The following is a 19,799-nucleotide window of genomic DNA, read 5'->3' on the forward strand; positions in this document are numbered from 1 at the left end:
CTCTGGTGGTCATCTTGGGGTCAGAGGGTGGCCATGAAGAAAAGTTCAGGAAACCTCAGCCCAGACTCCTTTGAGCTGCCGAAGCAATTCTCATTATGTGGGAGAAATAAAACCCTAAAATTATCCCACAATTCCCCACCCTTGGTCAGTGGTAGACACTCCTTCCCCCAGGAAGCTACCCATGACCACCAAATCCAAGTATGTTAAACCTGGACCCCCCCACCCCCCAATCAAGACAAAGACAGATGAAGACACTGAGGACTAATGAAGACACTTCATGATAAGTTTTCTTGCCTTCCCAGCCCAGGGTGTAGCTGGGACTGGCTGTGAGGCTCCTATTTCTAAGGCAGGAGCTCATTTTCTCACAGATTCCCACCATTTAATCTCTTATGGAGCCAGCCAAGCTGCTTGCTCTATTTCCAGTTAGTTTTTGGATGAGCAGGGGGTTGACCTGATAAAGACCCACACCCTCATTCCTTCATTACTCAACAGCCCGGTTGGCCAGGAGGGTGGGCTTCTTTACCCACTCAAGATTAAAAGCTTTCTCCAAGTTTTGTAATAGCTTGTACTTTATTACATATGCAACCCCGCCATACCTGCCAGTTGATCCCCCTCCCCTCCAAAGTATCATCTTTATATCAGCCCCCTCTTGGGGTCACTGAGCTGCTCCCCTTGCCTTCTGGAGCAGAGTAGATGGAGTCCCTTGAGCAGGCAGTGGGAGATCTATAATTGATCACAGTCCTCTTACAAATATATACACTTAAATCAGCACCCTGGGGGAGTTGTAAAGGGTCTTCAGGATGGGATGGAGTGAGGCTACCCCTCATCAAAGGTATAGCCTGGAATGAACTAAGGCTGGTCTATCTTGGGTCTCAGAAGGTGAAGAAGAGGAGCACACTCTGGGATTTAGTGTGAGTGGAGCATGTTCTCCCCAAACTTGTTCTGGTGGGCGATGTTCTTCACAGCTAGGAGAGCCTGAGGAGGAGGCAAGAGAGGGGAGGTAAGAGTGAGCACCCCTCTACCTCAGCCAGGAGGCTGCCCCCACTCCAGCCCTCAACCGCCCTGTCTCTTGGCCTATCCCACATGCAGAAGGGTCTCCATTTGCCCCTTATGCAAAATCACAAAGGGTGTGGGGGGGCAGGGGGGAGTGTGAGTGAGTGTGCACACATTAGAGGGTCTGCCCAGGGCCCACCTTGTGGTGAACGTAGGCCTGACAGTGGTAACACCAGGTAGACAGGTCGGCGTAGCTGAGTACCAGCGGGTGTCCCGAGCCTTCATGGTGTTGGAGCATATGGGCATTGATGTAACGACTGCAGTAGACCTGAGGTTGGGGAGTGAGCATTGGGTGGGGAATCAGCACCCACCTGTGGTTTGCTCCTGGGCCAACCTCCACCCTATCCCTTTCCTCGGCTGCATACCTGATAGCAAGACAGACACACCCAGTTCTCCTGGAGGGCTCCACAGTCCTGACAAGGTTGGGTCACATCCAGGCCTGCTTCAGGTACAGGGCATACTGCCACCAAATGGGGACACCAGGGCAGTGGTGTTACAGCGTAAAACATGGCCTGGGGGTGGGTGAAACTGAGTAAGGTAGGGACTCCACCTCCCCATTATATGTCCCTATAGCCCATGCTCCTACGTGGAGGCACAAATGGGCATGAGAAGGAAGCCACTGTTCTAGCCTCTCCCAGAACTCACTTGGTCAGTGTCAGCATGGTCTCCAGTGACATGCATCAGTACTGGCTCATTCATGTCCTGACCTCCAGCTGCCTCTCCTAGTAGCTCATCGTCTTCTGGGGGTTCCTATACACACAGAGATAAGAGATGAATCCGGGAGGCCTGATTCTTGTCCCTTCTTCCCCCTACCTGGGTGTGGTGGGCCTTACCTGTGCCTTGTCTAGTTCCAAGGTGCTGAGATTTCCAGTCAGTTTACTGGGGGATATCTGGGTTGTGGCTCCTTGCATGGGTGACGCTGGAGGAGTCTGATTGTCAGTGCATGAGGCTGGAGGGCTTTGGATCAGCTCAGCTCCCCCCACAGCCTCCTCCAAGGTGGTCTGGTCCAGCGTGGCATCCCTTGTGGCTGCCTCTGAGGTGGCCTGGTTCAGCGCAGCAGCTCCTCCCATGGCTGTCTCTGATGACTGGTCCTGAGTGAACTCCATCACAGCTGTCTCTGACGTAGTCTGGCCTGGAGTGGACTCTTTCACAGATGTTGCTGAGGTGACCTTCCCTGTGCCTGCCTCCAGAATGTTCCCTTCTGGCATGGTCATCCCCTTGGCTGACAAAGGATTGGCTGCCTGGGGTGCCTTCTTGGTGATCAACTTAGAACTGGAGGGTCCCTCTTTATCTTTGACCTCTGGAACCATGGAAGGGAGATCCTTGAGTGTGGGTGCTATCCCTTCTCCCACCTCTAATCCCTGCCCTCCCCTGAGCCCCCACTGCCCGCAGTTCCCCTCACCCACTCACTTGTGACCCGCAAACTGCACCAGTATCTGCGATGGACTTGGATGGTCTCGCAGATCGAGGCCAGGGCCCCTGACAATGGGGGCCGCAGCAGGGTCAGCAGGGGTGGCGGGTCCCCAAGGAGGGAGTGGGTGCAGGCGGCCATGGACTCCGAGATGGATGTCAGGTTATAACCACCCTTTGTTAAGGAAAAGAGGAGGGAAAGGTATGATGGGGGGGGTCCTCAGGGAATTTGGGAGATGAGATGTCCTGCCTCCCAGTCTCCCCTTGGGGTCCTGCAAGTCTGGAGGGTAGGTACTGGGGACAAGTGAGTAGAACCCACATCTGTCAGATGGACAGCACCCACTATGTGAGGTGGTTGTTGAGGGGGATAGAATTGTGACATAAAGTGCAAGATAATAATAACCACAAGAATGACAGTGCTGATGGCAACATTAGTAAGCGCTGACGTTCATTAAGTGCTTGCTGTGTGCTAGACCCTATTCTAAGCACTGAATCCTCACAACCGCATGTGCTGAATCCGTGCAGGAACCTGCCTTCACAGTATGGGAACCCCTGGCCCCACCCACAGAAGGCGCTGCCCTGCCCTGGTACAGGAACAACTGGTCTTTCTCTCTATGTGAATCTCTATCCTGACCTGGTATGGGAACCCTCTTTTCTCACACTCTATAGGAACCCCAGTCTCTGCTCTTTTTCCAGATAAAGTAACTGCGGCTCACAGTGGTTAGATGGCTTGTCTGAGGTCTTAAGAGCTGGTAAGAGGCAGCACTGAGGTTGGAACCTGGGCTACCTGAGGAAAGGGTCCACCACCCTGCCCTGCCACAGGCAGGCCTGGGCACACAGTGGGACATCTTACCAGCCAATTAATCTCTCTGTGACTTATTGTCCTCATCTGTGAAGGAGTACAAATGACAGCACAGAAGGTTGCTGAGTGGGTTAAACTAATGTACGAACAACGCATAACCATAAGAAGCCACAGCTCTTGTACAGGGCTTACCATGTGCCAGGCACCCCTCCACGATTGGCCATCCACACCTTACAGACAAGGAAACTGAGGCACAGGGGGTGGGGGCACTGAGTACTTTACAAAAGGTCAGTGAATTTCCTTTGTCTCAGGATTTTGTTGGAGGTAGTTCAAGTAGAGGTAAAAAGTAAAGACTCTGGAGCCAGGCTGCCTGGGTTCAAGGCCTGGCTCCATCATTATTAAATGTGTGACCTCCGGCTAGTCACCACAGCTCTCTGTACCTCAGTTTCCCTGATCTTGAGAGAGGAAAATGATGAGGTCAGTAGACCTTACCTCACAAGGCTGCTTTATTAAGTAAATGCATTAATAATGCACGTAAAGTGCCAAGAAGAGTGTCTTGTACATAGTGAGTGCTCAATTAAAGTTGCTAATGCTGGTGTTATTACTAATGCCCACTGTGTGCCCACAACCCCAGGTGGGGACATCCAAGTCTTCCCGACCACCCTCCCACCGCAGGAAGAGGGACCGAGACAGCTACCTCTAGGATAAGGATAATGCGGCCATTGGCCAGGCCCATCAGCAGGTGGGTGAGGTGGGCATAGCCCTCAGGCGACACCTGGCAGCTGCCCAGTGGGTCCCCCCGGGCAGCATCGAAGCCAGCTGAGACCAGCACCAGTTCCGGGTTAAACTGAGGCAGGGAGAGAAGAGACACGTGAGCATGAGGGTGGGGGCGTGGGGAGGCAGCAGTTCAGGGAGACCTAGAGACACAGACAAGGACAAATGAAGACATGGCAATGCAAGTCAGAGAGATGGAGACATGGGACCTGGAGCCCGGGAGACACAAGACCAGAGCCCTGAAAATAGGGAGGGGAGGACATGGAGACACAAGAGAGATTCAGAGACGTGGACACATCAGACACAGATTTAGAGACCCGAGATACAGAGATATGGAGATGTGAGAAACAGACGGACAGGGTCATGAAGCAGAGTTGTGAGATGTGGAGACTCATGTCAAGAGACAGTGACATGAGACGGAGATATGTCCTCACATACACACCCAAGGGTGAGACCAAGAGGCACACACTCCCCTCCCTGGGTCAAACATGGGACACATGGGCACAACACAGGGTTTTATACACATGGTACCAAAGAAAGGTGCACACATGTTTCCATCACAGAAGATGACAACACAAGTGCCACACACAGAAGATGGTCACATACAGTCACATACACCCACACACAATCAGACAGTCTCACACAGACCAGACTATACATAGTACTAGTCACATACGCACACACAGTTTCTCAGAGGGAACAGTAATCCACAGCTACCCCTGCACAAACACAGTCATACACATGCCACCACCACAGTCACAATAGTCACATGTGCTGTTGTACCCACAGGAGGTGGTCGCTTGCACATGGTCACACACACTATTTCATAGAGTTACACACACACAGAGACAGTCACAGCCAACTGTGCACAGACACACATACACATCTGAACACGCATGTCTGCACAGAGGTCACAGAGATGGCGCTCACGTTCATCCACCCTCAGAGTTAGTCATGTACACATGATTTGCCACACATACACACAGTTTACACACGGAGGAGGCAGTTACCTACAGCCACTCACACAGAGTCAGGGAAATGTATATAGGCCATAGGAGAGAGAGATGACTGTCACACACAGCCTTCCACATGCAGAAAGTCACACACTGGCTGTCAGAGAGAGCAATGTGCAATGACATACAATATCACACCCATCACACAGAGCAGCGGTAGTGACAAATAGCTCCCCGTGCAGAGTTTCACACGTGCTCGAACCCCTCCCCACCTGGCACGTGCAGTTCCACAGAGATGGCAGTCACATGGGGCACTAGTGATGGTGTACACACAGGACAGGTACACAGCCAGGCACGCCCCCAGGCAAGACCACCCCCGCACACTCCCAAGTCCTCACAGTTACACACAGAAGGCAGTCACATACAGCCACTGCACAAACATACCCAAAGGCCATCAGAGTCACATCCCCTCCCCCAAAGCCATCACAGCAGCCACCCGCAGGTCCTCTCACAGGATCAGTCACTGAGACATCGGGCACATGCACGCCTGCTGCCACCCACACAGTCTTGTCACGTGCATCCTAAATCGTACCTCATAGGCAATGGGAAGCACCAGACGATGCCAGGCAACCAAGTAGTCGGCGTCACCCAAGCGGGGCCCATTCCAGGCCACGTTGACGGTGAAGCCCGTGCCTGCAGCCTGACCTATCTGGCTGCTGGCGCCCTCGTCCCCCATAGGAAAGAAGGTGCCATGATCATAGCGGTGCAGAGAAATGTACAGCACGCTGCAGGAACACGGTGGGAAGGAGGGATGTGCCTGGTTAGCGAGGCACCCATGACGCATGGTCCGCCCACCTCCCTGACCACACCCCACCCCCTGCCGCAGCCCCTCACCTGGGGTCCTCCTCAAATATGTGCTGAGTTCCATTACCATGATGGACGTCCCAGTCCACGATCAGGATCCTGAGGAGGGAGGGGACAGCTTCTCAGTTACCCCAGGACACTTGCCCTGGGGGAGGGCAGGGACTAGACCCCTGGAGTCTGTATGCAGGGGCATTTATTGTGGATGGGAGGACCCTGGGTCCCTGGGGAAAGCACTGGGTAGCAGGCTTGTGGGTCCTATCAGAGTCCTAAGGGCTTCACTGTGGGCCCGAGCAAGTGCTCAGGGCCAGATCCCGGGCCTTGTATGGGTAAGTGCCAGGGGCTAGATTGTGGGTCTTTTGAAGGAAGCACCAGAGGCCGGACCCTGGGTTCTGTTGGGATAGTCATCAGGGCCAGAAATTCTGGGGAAGGGGACCCTAGATTCTGTTTTATAAGCACCTGGTTGCCGCAATCTGGGGATCCTATCTGGGTAAGCACTGAAAGGCTAGATCCTTGGTCCTTTTCTGGAAGTGCTGGGCAATTGGACCCTTGGGTGGTTCGGGGTAACTTTGGGGGCTGTACTACAGGGCCTGCCGCGTAAGCACCAGGCGGTGGAGGCAGGGAGTACTCACCGCAGCGCACGCCCACTGACGGCCTGGGCATGGCGAGCAGCCACAGCCACAGAGTTGAAGAAGCAGAAACCGCAAGCGGCATCCCGCTCTGCATGGTGGCCGGGGGGACGCACCACAGCAATGCCATTCAAAACCTGGGGGAGGGGCAGGGAACAAAGATTAGACCACCCACCCTCCCCGCTTTCCCTTCCCTTTCCTCTCCTCTTCCATCTCTCCTGTCCCTCTACTATTCCACCAGCTGCTAGGGGCCCCCAAGCCTGTAGCCCCCATCCCGCTGGGTGCACTTCCCCAGGAGCCAGGCCTCTGGTGAGCTGGGATCTCCTCCCATTGCATGCCCCCTTTCCTCAGGCCTGGCCCACCTCTCAGAGCCGCCTCTTTCCCCACCCTCCACCCCCAGGACTTCCTCTCCTGGAGCCCAACGTCCCCTCCCCAAAGTGCAGGCACCTCTCCTGCCAGCACAGCCTCCACCAGGCGGCAGGCGGCGCCAGCAGCCAGCTGCGCACAGGTGAAGGTGCTGGGGCAGATGTAGATGGAGTCATAGTTGGCGCCCTCGCGGTGCAGCTCCCGGGTCTTCATCTTCTCCGTGGCCCGCAGACGATCCACGTGCTCAGCACTGGAGGCACAGAGGGGGCACTCAAGGGGACAGCCAGGTAACTCTGTCCCCTCCACGTCCTCTCCTGTGTCTCGCAGCAGCTCCACGTAACAGAGGCAAGCCCAGGCTCCAGCCCCCAGGGTGGCTTGCGTGCTCTGAGGCCCCACCCCAACCCGGCCACAGGGGTCTGACCTGTGGCAGGCGAGCAGCTCAGCGTCCGTGGCTGGACGTGCGGGCAGGGCGAGACAGCGCCCGGCAAGACCCAGCTCCTCCAGGTGGTGCATGATACGCTTGATGCGCTGAGGCGTCTCGGGGTGGTGGCTAGGGGTGGGGGAGTCGGAGGCAGGGCTTAGTGCGCTTGAAGTGAGGGCTCCCTCCCCTCCTCCCACTTAGCCCGGCTCTCTGACTGCATACTTGTCCCACAAGTTGTAGTGATCCATCATCTGTGGGTCATAGACCAGCCCTGTGCGAGCCTGCAGCACCGGCCACGTCAGGATTGGGAGCTCAGGGGGCTGCCATGGTCCCTCCGCCTCCTTCTCCTCCACATCGTCCCCCTCCACAGTGTCCTCCTCCTCCAGGGTCTCAGCTGCATGGGGAGGCCACATTCACCCTACTCCTACTCCCCCACCCTGGATCCCCTTAATACTCTGGAACTCAGTTTACCCAAACCTAAAAAGGGGTGGGAGGCCTGAAACCAGGGCCCAGTGAGAGAGGGCCTGACCCTCCCCCACCAAGGCATCGAGGAAAGTCAGAGTGGGGTCTGGAGGAGTCTCCTCCCACAGCTCCTTCCCTGCCCAACCCCCCACCCAGCACACTCCCTGACAACTACCTGATCTCACGAAGACCTCCCAGAAGGGCTCAAGGGCTTCCAGAGCACAGGAGATAGATGCCTGGGCACTGGAGGGCAAGGGAGAGGAAAATGTGACCAACTGGCCCCTGAGTGGGCAATGAGGGGCCTACTTCTCCCCTCCTCCACCTGGGCTCACCTCGGGCAAGGGGCGCCAGGGAACTCCAGCACGGGGCAAGGGTCTCCCAGAAGGGTGTGGAGCGAGGCGCTGACGCCCTCAGCCAGGGAGCGGAGGTTGTAGCCACCCTGGGAGAAGGAGTTCACATGAGGGAGGGCAGGAAAGAACCAGATGTTACCAGAGAAGAGTAGGGTGTTGTCAAGCAACAGGGCATTTTTTTTTTTTTTTTTTTGCTGTACACGGGCCTTTCACTGCTGTGGCCTCTCCCGCCGCGGAGCACAGGCTCCGGACGCGCAGGCCCAGCGGCCATGGCTCACGGGCCCAGCTGCTCCGCGGCATGTGGGATCCTCCCGGACTGGGGCACGAACCCACGTCTCCTGCACCGGCAGGCGGACTCTCAACCACTGCGCCTCCAGGGAAGCCCAAGCAACAGGGCATTTGAAGGCTGACTTCATTTCATGTGCTGGACAGTATTATGGGATGATTACTGCTATTCTAATGCCCATTTTACATAAGGAAAGCAGAGGCACAGGGAAGCTGAGTGACTTAGGAGAGGTTGTCCAGCTAGTAAGTGGAACTGCTGGGACAGGACTGAAAGTTGTTCTTACGTCTTCCAGGATCCACGGGCTGAGAGACGAAGTGAGTCACTCACCTCCAGTGAGAGGATCAGCTTGCCTCCTGCCAGACCCATGAGCAGGTGGGTTAGCTGGGCGAACCCTGCCGGAGTGGCGGCCATCTCGCCCTGGAGGGACGAGGAGGGTCAGCCCTGCTCTGTGCGGCCCCCTTCTGCCCTCCTGCCATCCCAGTGCACCTGCCTTACCTTGGGGTCCCCTTGGAGGGCATCAAATCCAGCAGCTACCAGGACCAGCTGGGGCTGGAACTGAGAGGGAAGGAACTACATGAGGCCACCTGCCCTCACGGCCCTTCCCTCAACATCGCCTCTGCCCCAACACACCCCAGACCCCCAGGACCTCAAGGGAAACTGGCAGCAGGACGCGCAGGAAAGCGGCGATGTAGTCGGCATCTCGCATCCCCACCTGCAGACAGGGAGGCATGATGGGGACGTCCTGCCATCTGCCCTGAAGGGCAGGGGTGGGCCTCATTTTGGGGGCAAAGGGTGGGCAGATACTGACCTGGTTCCAAGGCACATTGATGGTGTATCCCTGGCCTTCGCCAAAACCTGTGGTGGACCAGTTGGAGGCTGTAAGGTGGGGCCAGAACCGACCCTGCTCGTAGCGGTGGATGGAGAAATAGAGGACACTAGAGGCAGAGAAAAAAAAGAGGTGGGGGTTGAGGAATCGGTCCGCCCAGAAACCCCCAACCCACAGCTACCACAGTTGACTCAACCATTCATTCATTCTCTCATTAATTTCCCCATGAATTCTTTAATTCATACATTCATTCATTCTTCCATTCAGCTGCCAGCTTATTCATCCTCTCATGCATTAATTCTTCCATTTATTTATCCATTACCTCACTCACTCATTCATTTGCTCTCTTACTGAAATTGCTCCCTCAGCAAACACTGCTGCCCCTCTCAGTGCCCACACAGTTCTAGCTCTGACACCCTGAGAGCTATCAAGTCTATCCCACCCCCTAGGGCTCCTGACCCTGTGGGGGACTCTAGATCATGCTTGCCTACCCACCAGCAGGACAAACCCTGTGACACTGGAGGCCCACAGAGGCATGAGGCTCTTAGTTGGCGGGAGCCAGCTAAGGCTGAAAAGAATGCCAGGCAAGGCTAGGGAGCTTAGTATTTTCCCTGAAGGAAGTGGGGAGACTCAGGGCCTAGGGGTTAGGAGGGGTGGGACTTGGTTCTGTACATGGAGCTGGAGTGGGGATGCTGGCTGGGGCTCCATGAGGCCAGTGAGGGGGCAATTCCTTGTCTCCAATACCTTACAGGCTACCTCTACTATTTCTTCTATTTTCTAGGTGAGAAACTGAGCACTCAGAGCAGTGAGGGGGGCTGACACAGAACAGATACTGAAAAGACACAATGGTATATGTTCTGATAGTAAGCCAAGTAGGAGGGCTTGATTCTGACTGAGGCGATCAAAATGACTATCTCTCATCCATCCTTCCATGCATCTGTTCATCCACCCCCTGCCTTGTTCCAGAAAGGACTTAAGGCAGCATTTTTTTCCTTTTTTAGGGAAATGCAAGAAATAGTGGTAAGCAATAAATCTAGACAAACTTAACAGTCACATTTTAATAAATGTTGATAATATAGTTGTGAAATTAAATGCAATTGGTATACAAGGATTTTTGGAATTGGGGGATAAAGACCATGTGAAAGCTCTGGTCTTGAGGAGATGGGAGATGACTGTTTTACTTTTGACTCTAACAGATAAACATACAGTAGAACATAAATATTATCATCGGGAAAGATAGGAATAAAGAAAAGATTTGAAGAAAGTCCACCCCACAAGAGAGCCACCAAAGTCAACAAACAGAAGAACTAACACCCAAGGAAATTAAGTTTATAAAGCAAATAGAAGGAGATTTTAAAATAAGTTCAACTGACTTCCAGTAAAAGAATGGTGGACTGATGGCACAGGTATACCTCCTCATTATCCTACAATCCTAGTCAAAAGATAGTAAAGGAATTTTAAACAAGTATCAACCCAGGAAGACAGAAAGTGGGAGAAAGGATGTCAGACAATTAGAGACTTCAACACATCTCTGGAAAGTAGTCTGAGGCTCCAGGGGCCACAGCAGGCCCTCTCCCATGCTGAACAGGTTGGGAAGTCACCCAAGACAATCTGAGGTTTCCCTTCTGGAGAAGTCAAGCACAGATCCAGGTCAATGCTCACAAAATCAATTCTGAATAGCCAATTCACTGAATAACCAATTCACTAAATTTACTTGTTTCTTTTAACTACTAAGCTTTAGTTTACTAAATGAATTCTTGTTAATTTTCTTAGGCATAATAACAAGAATTCCTTAATATCATTAATCATTCTTTTTTGTTTTCAAAGTGCATTGGAGGCAATAGCTGTGTTATTTTGTGGATATATGACTATATGCATAGATATGAAGAATTGTGAATATATTCAATGCATTCTTCTTTATGAATAAGAATGTATAAATGAAAAAAATCTATCCATGACCTTCAATCTCCCAGCTCCCCATCTCTCAATCTCTTAACTCCATCAGGAGGGTCCTGGCTGGAGACAACTTGGATAGCCCTTAAAATACTATTATGAAGACAAGGAAAACAACTAAACTAAAGCTTAGTAGAGCATAAACACAGAGAGGAAGAAAGTGCTCTTGAAGCTTAAAAGAAGGAATGGAAGGTAAAGTTGAGGAAATCTCCCAGGACACTGAGCAAAAGGAAAAAAGAGACAGAAGACATGAGATAAAAAATAAGAGACACAGAGGATCAACCCAGGAAGTCTAACATCTGACTAACAGAGAGACCAGAGAGGACACAGTAGAAGAAATCATCAACAATCTAATAGAAGAAAACTTCTGAGGATTTAAGAAAGGCATGAGTCTTCAGATATAAAATATCTACCACTGGTAAGCAGAATGAGGGGCAGAGTGAAAATTCACAATACCAGGGATAATAGAACCTAAAACCTCCCAGAGAGGAAAATATATCGGAAAGGAATGAAAATCAGACTGACATCTAGACATCTGTCAGCAACACTGAATGGTGGAAAATAATAAAGCAATGTCTGGAGAACAACCAACCTAGATTAGATAATGGGCCACAGGAGCTCAGGAACCATGGGAATAAGTGGAATTTATGCATTCAATTCAATAAAAGGCTGGATACAACAGCAACTATTTAGTAGTGTCCCCTACTGACAAGGATGGGCTCAATCACTTTCTGCAGGAAGGGTAAGGTGGTTCTCTTTCTGGAGGGAAGTCTGGCACTAGATTCTAGACTTTCAAGCACAGTGACCCTCTGACGAATTGGAAATTCATCCTACAGATATACTCAGAGGAGTATAAAATTATATATTTACCAGACTATTCACTGTAGGATTATCTGTAGAGCAAAGACTAGGAAGACCTATAAACATCCTGGGGTTAAATGGCCAAAGGTATAGCCATACAATGGAACACTGTACAGCTCTTACAAAGAACGAGATGCTTTTCAGAGGAACTAACATGGAGAGGTGTCCAAACCATGCTGTTAAATGCAAAAAGCAAGTTGTTGAAGAAAATGTAGTGGTAGTATGTTAATAATAATAATGATAATGATGAATATTTGTACATCTACAGGAAAAATTCTGTAACTATCAACAGTTACTTTTGACATGATGAGAATTACAGGAGACTCACTGCTTTAGACGTTTCGATATTTAATTTTTTTGTTTGATTTATGGCCATGCCATGTGGCTTATGGGATCGCAGTTCCCCGACCAGGGGTTGAACCCCAGCAGAGGCAGTTAAAGCCCGGAATCCTAACCACTAGGACACCAGGGAACTAACTCCCTTTAATTTTTTAAAGAAATAAAATTTGCAGTATTGTCATAATCGGAAAACATAAAGTAGTAATTTGAGGTTCACTCCAGCTCCAGGATAAATTGGTGAACGAGATCTCCAAGCATTTGTGGGCTCAAATCTCGTCTCTTCAACTTCTTCTCTCTATGACCTCTTAACCTGTAAGCCTCAGTTCCCTGATCTGTAAAATGGGGAACCCAACAGTCCCTGCCTCAGAGTGAAATTAAGAGACAGCAGACACGCAGAGGGCAGTACCAAACCTGTTGCCAGGGCAGGCCCAACAAATGTGAATGCTCCCCCTTCCCTCCTGGGCCCCTTCTGGCTGCGCCTGTAAAGGTGGCGGGTGGCTGGGAGTCTAGCATCTAGGGTGGTACTCCGGGCATACCTGGGGTCTTGGTCAAAGGTGAACTGTGTTCCTTGACCGTGGTGCACATCCCAATCCACGATAAGGACCCTGTAAGTGGGAGAGAGGGGGGCACTATGTAAGAAGATCAAGGAGCATCTGGGGGAAGTGCCTAGACCAAGATACCCAACCCTGCGCCACCCTCATTACACCCGCCCTGCTGCTTGCTGCTGACCTCTGAATGTCATGCTTCTGTTGAGCATAGCGGGCAGCCACAGCCACGTGGTTGAACATGCAATACCCGTCCATGAGACTGTGCTGGGCATGGTGTCCAGGAGGCCTGGGAAGGGCAGGGAAGGCCACAGATTGATGGTGGTGAGGGGTCCTCCTCTTCAGAGATGGACTCTTCCCTGCTCTCTAATCCTGGACCACCAACTCCCCCAGTGCCGATGCCTGCACATCTGCCAGGAACTGAGTAATTGGGTCCCTCAGACCCTCACCCCCAGTCTACTCTTCTCTCTCTGAAGGAAATTTGATAATGCTCATTAAAATTATCAATGCATACACCCTCATACCAAGTCCTTCTGCTCCTGGGGACTTAGTCCACAACCTATATAACAAAAAGGGTGAAATAACATGTTTATAAATGGATGATATTTGGTGCAGCATTTTTTGGAAACAGCAAATGATTGGAGAGAACCAAAATGCCCAGTGGTAGCAGGCAGGTTAACTTACTGTGCATTTGTATAATGGCGTTCTACATGGGTCTAGGCTATACACTGTTAAGAGAAAAGCTTTCCAAGATATATAAGTGAAAAACGCATGGTACAGGGAGTGTGTCAAGTGCTACCATAATTTGTGGCTAAAAAAGGGGAGGTAGGAGAAAAGCTACGTCTTCTGCATTTCATCACTTCTGAGATGCCAATGATGAGAAGATGTACTGTGATTTTACATGCCAATAACAAAGCAGAAAATGCTGCCAAAGGAATTCTGAGACACCGTTGTTTATAAGACGCATCTGGATTTCAAGATGTTTCAAATATGAAAAAAATATACACCTTAGAATCAACAAAATATGGTATTTATTCCATGAATGGCACAGACTATTTCTGGGAGGACACAAGAGTCGTTGGTGACAGCGACTGCCTCCAGGAGAGGAAGCAGGTGTCTGGAGACGGGGGTGGGGAGGACTTTTACTTGTACCGGACCCCCAACCTTTTTTTAACATTTGATTCTTGAATCATGTGAATATACTTCCCATACCTTTTACATTTGAGAAAGGAATTTTTTGTAAAGTAAAAAAGCCTTATGCTAGTGGGTCCTACCTGATGATCGCCATGCCATTCCGGATCTCAGCCCTCAGGACTGCATCCACTAGCCTGAGGACGGAGCCTGAGGCCAGGCAGGCACAGGTGTATGAGTTCTGGAGAGACAGTGGGGAGCCAGAGAGGGAGTGAGGGAGAGAGCAGCCCTGTCCACTCAGCTGCCCCGCTCCAAGGTGGGGTGGATGTGGGGATGGGGGACCCCGGGATTGCCACCACCCTCTGCCCTCACAGTTCTCATCCATACCGGATGCAGATAAACTGAGTCATAGGTATCTGCTAGGACACGGAGTTCCCCCTCATTCATGTACTGGGTCGTCTCCATCAGATCAATGTATTCTAGACTGGGTACATAGATGGGGGATGGGATTCAGGGGCCCGCCTCCCTCCCTGGCCCTGAACCAGGGCCCTATCCCCTTCCCAGCTGAGTCCTCCATGCACCAAACCCCTGGACAAGTCAGGCCTCCTCAACTGTCAATCCAGGGAATAGCTGGGATGTAGGATACCTTCCCTGCTTCTTCCCCAGCCTGCCTCATTTCCAGTAACAACCCTTGCCCTCTACTCTGGCCACATCAAATCCTACCTCCAGGTCTTTTTTTTTTTTTTTTGCGGTATGCGGGCCTCTCACTGTTGTGGCCTCTCCCGTTGCGGAGCACAGCCTCCGGACGCGCAGGCTCAGCGGCCATGGCTCACGGGCCCAGCCACTCCGCGGCATGTGGGATCTTCCCGGATTGGGGCACGAACCCGTGTCCCCTGCATCGGCAGGCGGACTCTCAACCACTGCGCCACCAGGGAAGCCCAGTACCTCCAGGTCTTTGACCAGACAGTTCCAGCTGTCTGCATCTCCCTTTCCTCAGCCTTCTGTTTCATGGGACCCATTCTTTTTCTCCTCTTAAAGCTCAGCTCAGATACCCCCTCTGCCACACTAACTCTCCTTGAGCCATACCACATCAGGACTCTTACTCTGGGTTCCTTCAGCCCCCTGGGGGAACCCCCTGATCACTCTGTCCACATATCCATCATCTGTTTACACATCAGATTATAATAACAAAAAGAGCTCATCAGGGACTGATGATATGTCAGGCACCATTCTAAGCACCCGACACATATCAAGCCCTCCTGAGGAGCTCATGTTTACTAGCCCCCAAGTTACAGGTGATGACACTGAGATTCAGAAAGGCTCAGTGACTTGCCCAAGACCACAGAGCCCATGACATTCCTTCCCAAAGCATCTGGCCTGCCCTGGTTGGCCCAGGGCAGCCTCCTCCCCATCCCTACAAGGCCCCTAAGCCTTCACCTGTGAACCAACATCAGCTCCTCCTTTTCGGCAAATCGGGCCTGGGGAGACATGAGGAATAAAGGGCTAAGGCTCAGGCTGTCCCACCAGCTGCTGCCCTCTGCCCAGGATGTCGGCTGGGGGACTCACCTGAAAGGACACACAGCGATCCAGGAGGCCCTCCTGGATCAGATGCTCCTTGATGGCATGGAGCCGCTCAGGGCCTTCAGGGAAGCTGGGTTGACAGAGATACAAATACAGATATAGATACAGATATATATGACACTGGTGAGCACCACATCTGTTTCTGCACATTTTCCCCATCTGCCCTTCCACAGCTGCTGACGCATGAAACTTTGGAGTCATCCCTGGCATCTGTCGGTCTCCGTTCTCATGATATATGCAGAGCCCGGCCCTCTCCTATCACCCCCACTGCTGCTACCATAACCTCTCACCTGGGCTATTGCACTCAGCTGGCCTCCCAGCTTCTGCCCTTGCTCCCCCAACAGTCCTTTCTCTGCACAGCAGCCCAGACACTGGTTAAAACTCAAATCAGGTCACGTCCCTCCTCTACTCAAAAACTTCTCCTGGGGCTTCCCTGCTGGCGCAGTGGTTGAGAGTCTGCCTGCCGATGCAGGGGACAGGGGTTCGTGCCCTGGTCCGGGAAGATCCCACATGCCGCGGAGTGGCTGGGCCCCTGAGCCATGGCCGCTGAGCCTGCGCGTCCGGAGCCTGTGCTCCGCAGCGGGAGAGGCCACAACAGTGAGAGGCCCACGTATCGAAAAAAAAAAAAAAATTCTCCTGGCTCCCAGCTCACTCAGGGTAAAAGCCAATGTCCTCCCCATGCCCCAGAAGGCCCTTGACGACCTGCCCCATCCCCTCTTTGACCCCTATCTCCTACTGCTCTCCCCATCACTCACTGCTTCTCCTACACTGGGCTCCTCCCTGTTCCTCAGTCAAACCAAGTACGTTTCCACTAGCTCTTCTTCCTGCCCAGGACAATCTTCTTCCAGATGTCTCCATAGCTCACTCCCTCACCTCCTTCAGATCCCTGCTCAGATAGTAAGGCCTTCCTTGATCATCGTATTTAAAACTGAAGAGTCCCCTCCACTGCACTTTCTGCTACTCTCCCTCCCGCTTCAGTGTTTCTCCACAGCACTTCTCTTTCTAACATACTTTATCACTTGCTTTTTCCTTTTTTACTATCTGTCTCCCTCCTCTAAAATGTAATCTCCACAAAGGCAGGAGTTTTGTTTGTTTTGTGTACTGCCTGTCCCTAGCGCCTCAGGAGACGGTAGATATGTATTCAATAATGAAGTCTTTTGCCATCCTGAGTCTTCCACTGGGATGGGGAGATAGATACTAAACTAGTAAACACATAAGTATAATAATGGACAAACAACGGCATGGGCTAGGAATATCTTGATGCTCAGGTGTGGGGGAAGGGGAGTGGCTAGGCAAAGCCCTCTTGGAGGGTCTCCTTGAGATGTGAATGTTAACTAGGAGACAAGTAGGTGGAAATGAATCTCTGGAAAAGGGACTGGCCAGGGTAAAGGCCTGAGATGAGAGAGTGCCTGGCATGTTGGAAGAACAGCAAGGGGATCAGTGTGTGTGAAGTGAAGCAAAGCGAATGAGGGGGAGGATTGGCTGACGAGGTCACCGTGGTGATATGGAGCCAGATCACATGGAACCTTAGAGGCCAGGATGAAGAATCTGAACTTTACCTTCAGGGCAACACCCTGCCCTTGAAGGACTTTAAGAGAGAGAATATCATCTCGTACATATTTTTTTACGTTGTTGTGTGAAGAACAGGCAGCAGGGGTGAGGGTGGAAACAGGGAGGCCTCTGCAAGTCTAGGTGAGTGATGATGGTGGTGGCAGCGGAGGCGGTGAGGAAAGGTCAGATACTGAATACATTTCAAACATAGAGCCAAAAGAATTTGCTGATGGATTGTAATGTGTGACTGAATGGGAAGTGTAATTCTTCCATTTCAGCACAAACATCCCTTCTTCAAGGAATCCTTCTGGGAACCCTGGATGCTAGTCTAGGGTCCTCTATTAAACACTCTTGAAAGCTCTGCTCTTAGGTCCTCCTTCATTAAACACCTCACACTGCTGATGGTGGTTTAGTGACCTGCTCTCCTACTCATCTGTCAGCTCCCTGTAGGTCTTGTCTGACACATTTGTATCACCATCTCCGGCACACAGAAGGCACTCAATAAATGTTTGCTGGCTAAATGAAAACAACCCATTCAAGCCTGAGCCCCATCTCCCTAAATCATCTGCTTCCATTCTCTAGGCTAGATTAAGACAGGATTCGTTCTTCTAATGGGCTCTAAGTGTTTGTCTTTGTATGGCTTGGGTATGGCCTGGAGGAGCCAGCCTCACCTGTCATCCCAGAGGCAGTGGAATTCATTTAGCTGCTCATCGAACACCAAGCCAGTGCCAGACAGTGTCCTGGCCTCCCGGTTCAGATCCTGCAAGGAAAAAAAATGGAAGAGACTGATGCACTGAGGGCCTGAGTCAGAGGGAGCATCCCACACTGTCCAGGATGGAGAAGCTCAGGGTTTTGATTGTCACAGGAGGTTAATTGCGGCCAGGCCCCTCTCACCAGCCCTTGCAGCCCCACGACTAGGTCTTGCTCAGCTGCTTGACTAAGCTTCTTCATTCTGCCTTTCTTCTTTACCTCCGCTAGATTGGGGCTGGAGCGGAGTACGGCACCCTTTTTAACACCTCGCTTCTGCCAAACAGAGAGAAGGGTCAGAGTCCAACGCACGGCCCGCTGCTCCCCCTCCCCCTCATCAGGGCAGGTCTGGGGCCTCACCGAGGTCTGGGGCCTCACCGAGGTGACGCTGGAGTCGTGGGCGGGGGGATGGGGATTGTGCCTACTCCTTCGCTGTCTGGTTGTGGTGGAATCCTGGCCGGTGGAGGTCATGGCTGGGGAGACTTCACCCCTCACGCGTTTCTTGGGGGTGGGGTGGAGGTGACTCTGAAAGGGCCCAACGCCCTTAAAACCCTACATCCCAGCCCTTCCCAGGCCCCGCCCCCTACGCTAGTCTCTATGCCTTTTGCTATCTATTCCACACCACCTTCTAGACTCTGCCTCTGAAGGCTCTTTCCCTCCAGCAGGGTGTCCATTCTACCTGGTCCCGCCCATTCCACTAGGCTCCACCCCTTTAACACTATTCTTTCTCCTTTCAAAGTCTTGCCCTTTCACAGAGCAATTAACCCCCTGGCTCAGTCCGTTCTAGAGCCTTCCCTTTCCAGCTAATCACCGCCCCTTCCGCTCTATCAAGCCCCATTCCCAGACCCTTTCATTCCTCAAAGCCTCGCCCAGACCCCACCCCTTCTCAAACCTGCCCATTCCAGCCAATCTCCCGGGATTAATCACCCACTCTTTCACTCAGCCAGACCCAGCCAGGGCCCCGACTCCACCCTTAACCATCCACTTAACTCCACCCCTTTTCGGCCCGACCGGCACCTTCCACTTGGCTAGATCCCGCCCCTAACGTTTCAACAAGCCCAGCTCCTCAGGGGACTGCCCCTTTCCTTCCACCAGGCCCCACCCCCTACCCAGGCCCAATCCCTAACGCCTCACCAAGCCCCTTCAGCCAGTTCCGAGCCACCTCCCGCTAGCCCCTCCCCCTTCCCGCCCCCGCCGTCGACGAGGGCGCAGCCCCTTTCTCAAACTCCGCCTTTGGCTTACGCCTCAAAATTCCCTGAGCACCCTCTTTTCCGTTGGGCCGGGGCTCTCTACAGCCCGCCCCGATCCCTCCCACACTGGGGGTCTTGCCGCAAGGCCGCGCCCCTCGTGCGGGCCACACCTCCCGCGAACTCACAAACTGCGGGTCTGCGCGAGAGCTGGCGTCGCAGGCCGTGCTGCGTCTATATGAAGCGCGCGCCAGCGGCTGGACGATGCGCTCGGGGTCAACCTCGCCCCTCCCCCAACCGCGGCTGTCGTCCTGGCGGCCATGGCCGCCGTCCCTCCGTCCCTGTCCAGTTACCTTAGGAGCCCTCCGGACCGGCGCCAACTGTACCGTGCGATTAACTCAAGAGTGCAAGCAAGCAAGGCCGTTAGAAAGGGGCGTCTTCTCTCCTCCCAGTGGCTTCCCGCGGGACGCGCCGTGATGACGTAGTGAGGGCGGGCTGGTGGGCCTGGAGCGCGGTGGGAAGTGGACAAGGCTGGTGGCGGCCAAAATGGGAGTGGTGATGTTAATAAATGTGAGGATTTTCTGAGTTCATATTCGCTAAGGTGGTACACAGGAAGCACTCACCAAATGTTAGCTATTAATATTCTGCCGGGAAAATGAATGGTGGAGCGGAAGGAGTCTTAGTAGAGGCAAATAACTGTGACGATAGCAA

The 19,799-nt window shown here is 52.5% G+C and overlaps 1 protein-coding gene across 7 annotated transcripts; it reads right to left on the reverse strand.

Annotated features, from left to right (window-relative positions):
• Positions 1 to 529: 529 nt before the first annotated feature.
• HDAC6 (histone deacetylase 6) lies at positions 530 to 19,571 on the reverse strand. 7 transcript variants are annotated; one of them, XM_022563820.3, is made up of 29 exons: positions 19,442 to 19,571; positions 18,280 to 18,426; positions 18,049 to 18,177; positions 17,826 to 17,914; positions 15,589 to 15,673; positions 15,460 to 15,500; positions 14,410 to 14,506; positions 14,166 to 14,263; positions 13,076 to 13,180; positions 12,883 to 12,951; positions 9,176 to 9,302; positions 9,014 to 9,079; positions 8,863 to 8,922; positions 8,695 to 8,784; positions 8,064 to 8,170; positions 7,907 to 7,974; positions 7,492 to 7,663; positions 7,270 to 7,398; positions 6,930 to 7,098; positions 6,486 to 6,619; positions 5,887 to 5,955; positions 5,585 to 5,777; positions 3,963 to 4,112; positions 2,464 to 2,638; positions 1,887 to 2,353; positions 1,699 to 1,803; positions 1,419 to 1,565; positions 1,193 to 1,321; positions 530 to 975 (listed from the first exon to the last, which is right to left on the reverse strand). In XM_022563820.3, the coding sequence occupies exons 2-29, from the start codon at positions 18,370 to 18,372 to the stop codon at positions 907 to 909; spliced, it is 3,432 nt and encodes a 1,143-aa protein (XP_022419528.2). In that variant the 5' UTR covers positions 18,373 to 18,426; positions 19,442 to 19,571; the 3' UTR covers positions 530 to 906. The 7 variants fall into 7 exon arrangements, 6 of the variants coding, with proteins under 6 accessions (XP_022419528.2, XP_022419524.2, XP_022419527.2 ...); XM_022563816.3 differs by having other exon boundaries at positions 18,262 to 18,426; XM_022563819.3 differs by having other exon boundaries at positions 18,262 to 18,402; positions 19,442 to 19,560.
• Positions 19,572 to 19,799: the final 228 nt, after the last annotated feature.

This window comes from Delphinapterus leucas, chromosome X, assembly GCF_059928025.1.
Source record: "Delphinapterus leucas isolate spDelLeu-1000000601 "Yukka" chromosome X, BTC_Dleu_Yukka2, whole genome shotgun sequence".
Taxonomy (NCBI): domain Eukaryota; kingdom Metazoa; phylum Chordata; class Mammalia; order Artiodactyla; family Monodontidae; genus Delphinapterus; species Delphinapterus leucas.

Coding starts and splice junctions, on each gene's coding strand:
- HDAC6 (XM_022563816.3), bottom strand. CDS start 18,372: ATGACCTCCACCGGCCAGGATTCCACCACAACCAGACAGCGAAGGAGT. Junction 7,399..7,491: donor CACTACAACTTGTGGGACAA/GTATGCAGTCAG, acceptor CCCCACCCCTAG/CCACCACCCCGAGACGCCTC. Junction 6,620..6,929: donor AGGCTGTGCTGGCAGGAGAG/GTGCCTGCACTT, acceptor CCCCTCCCCCAG/GTTTTGAATGGCATTGCTGT.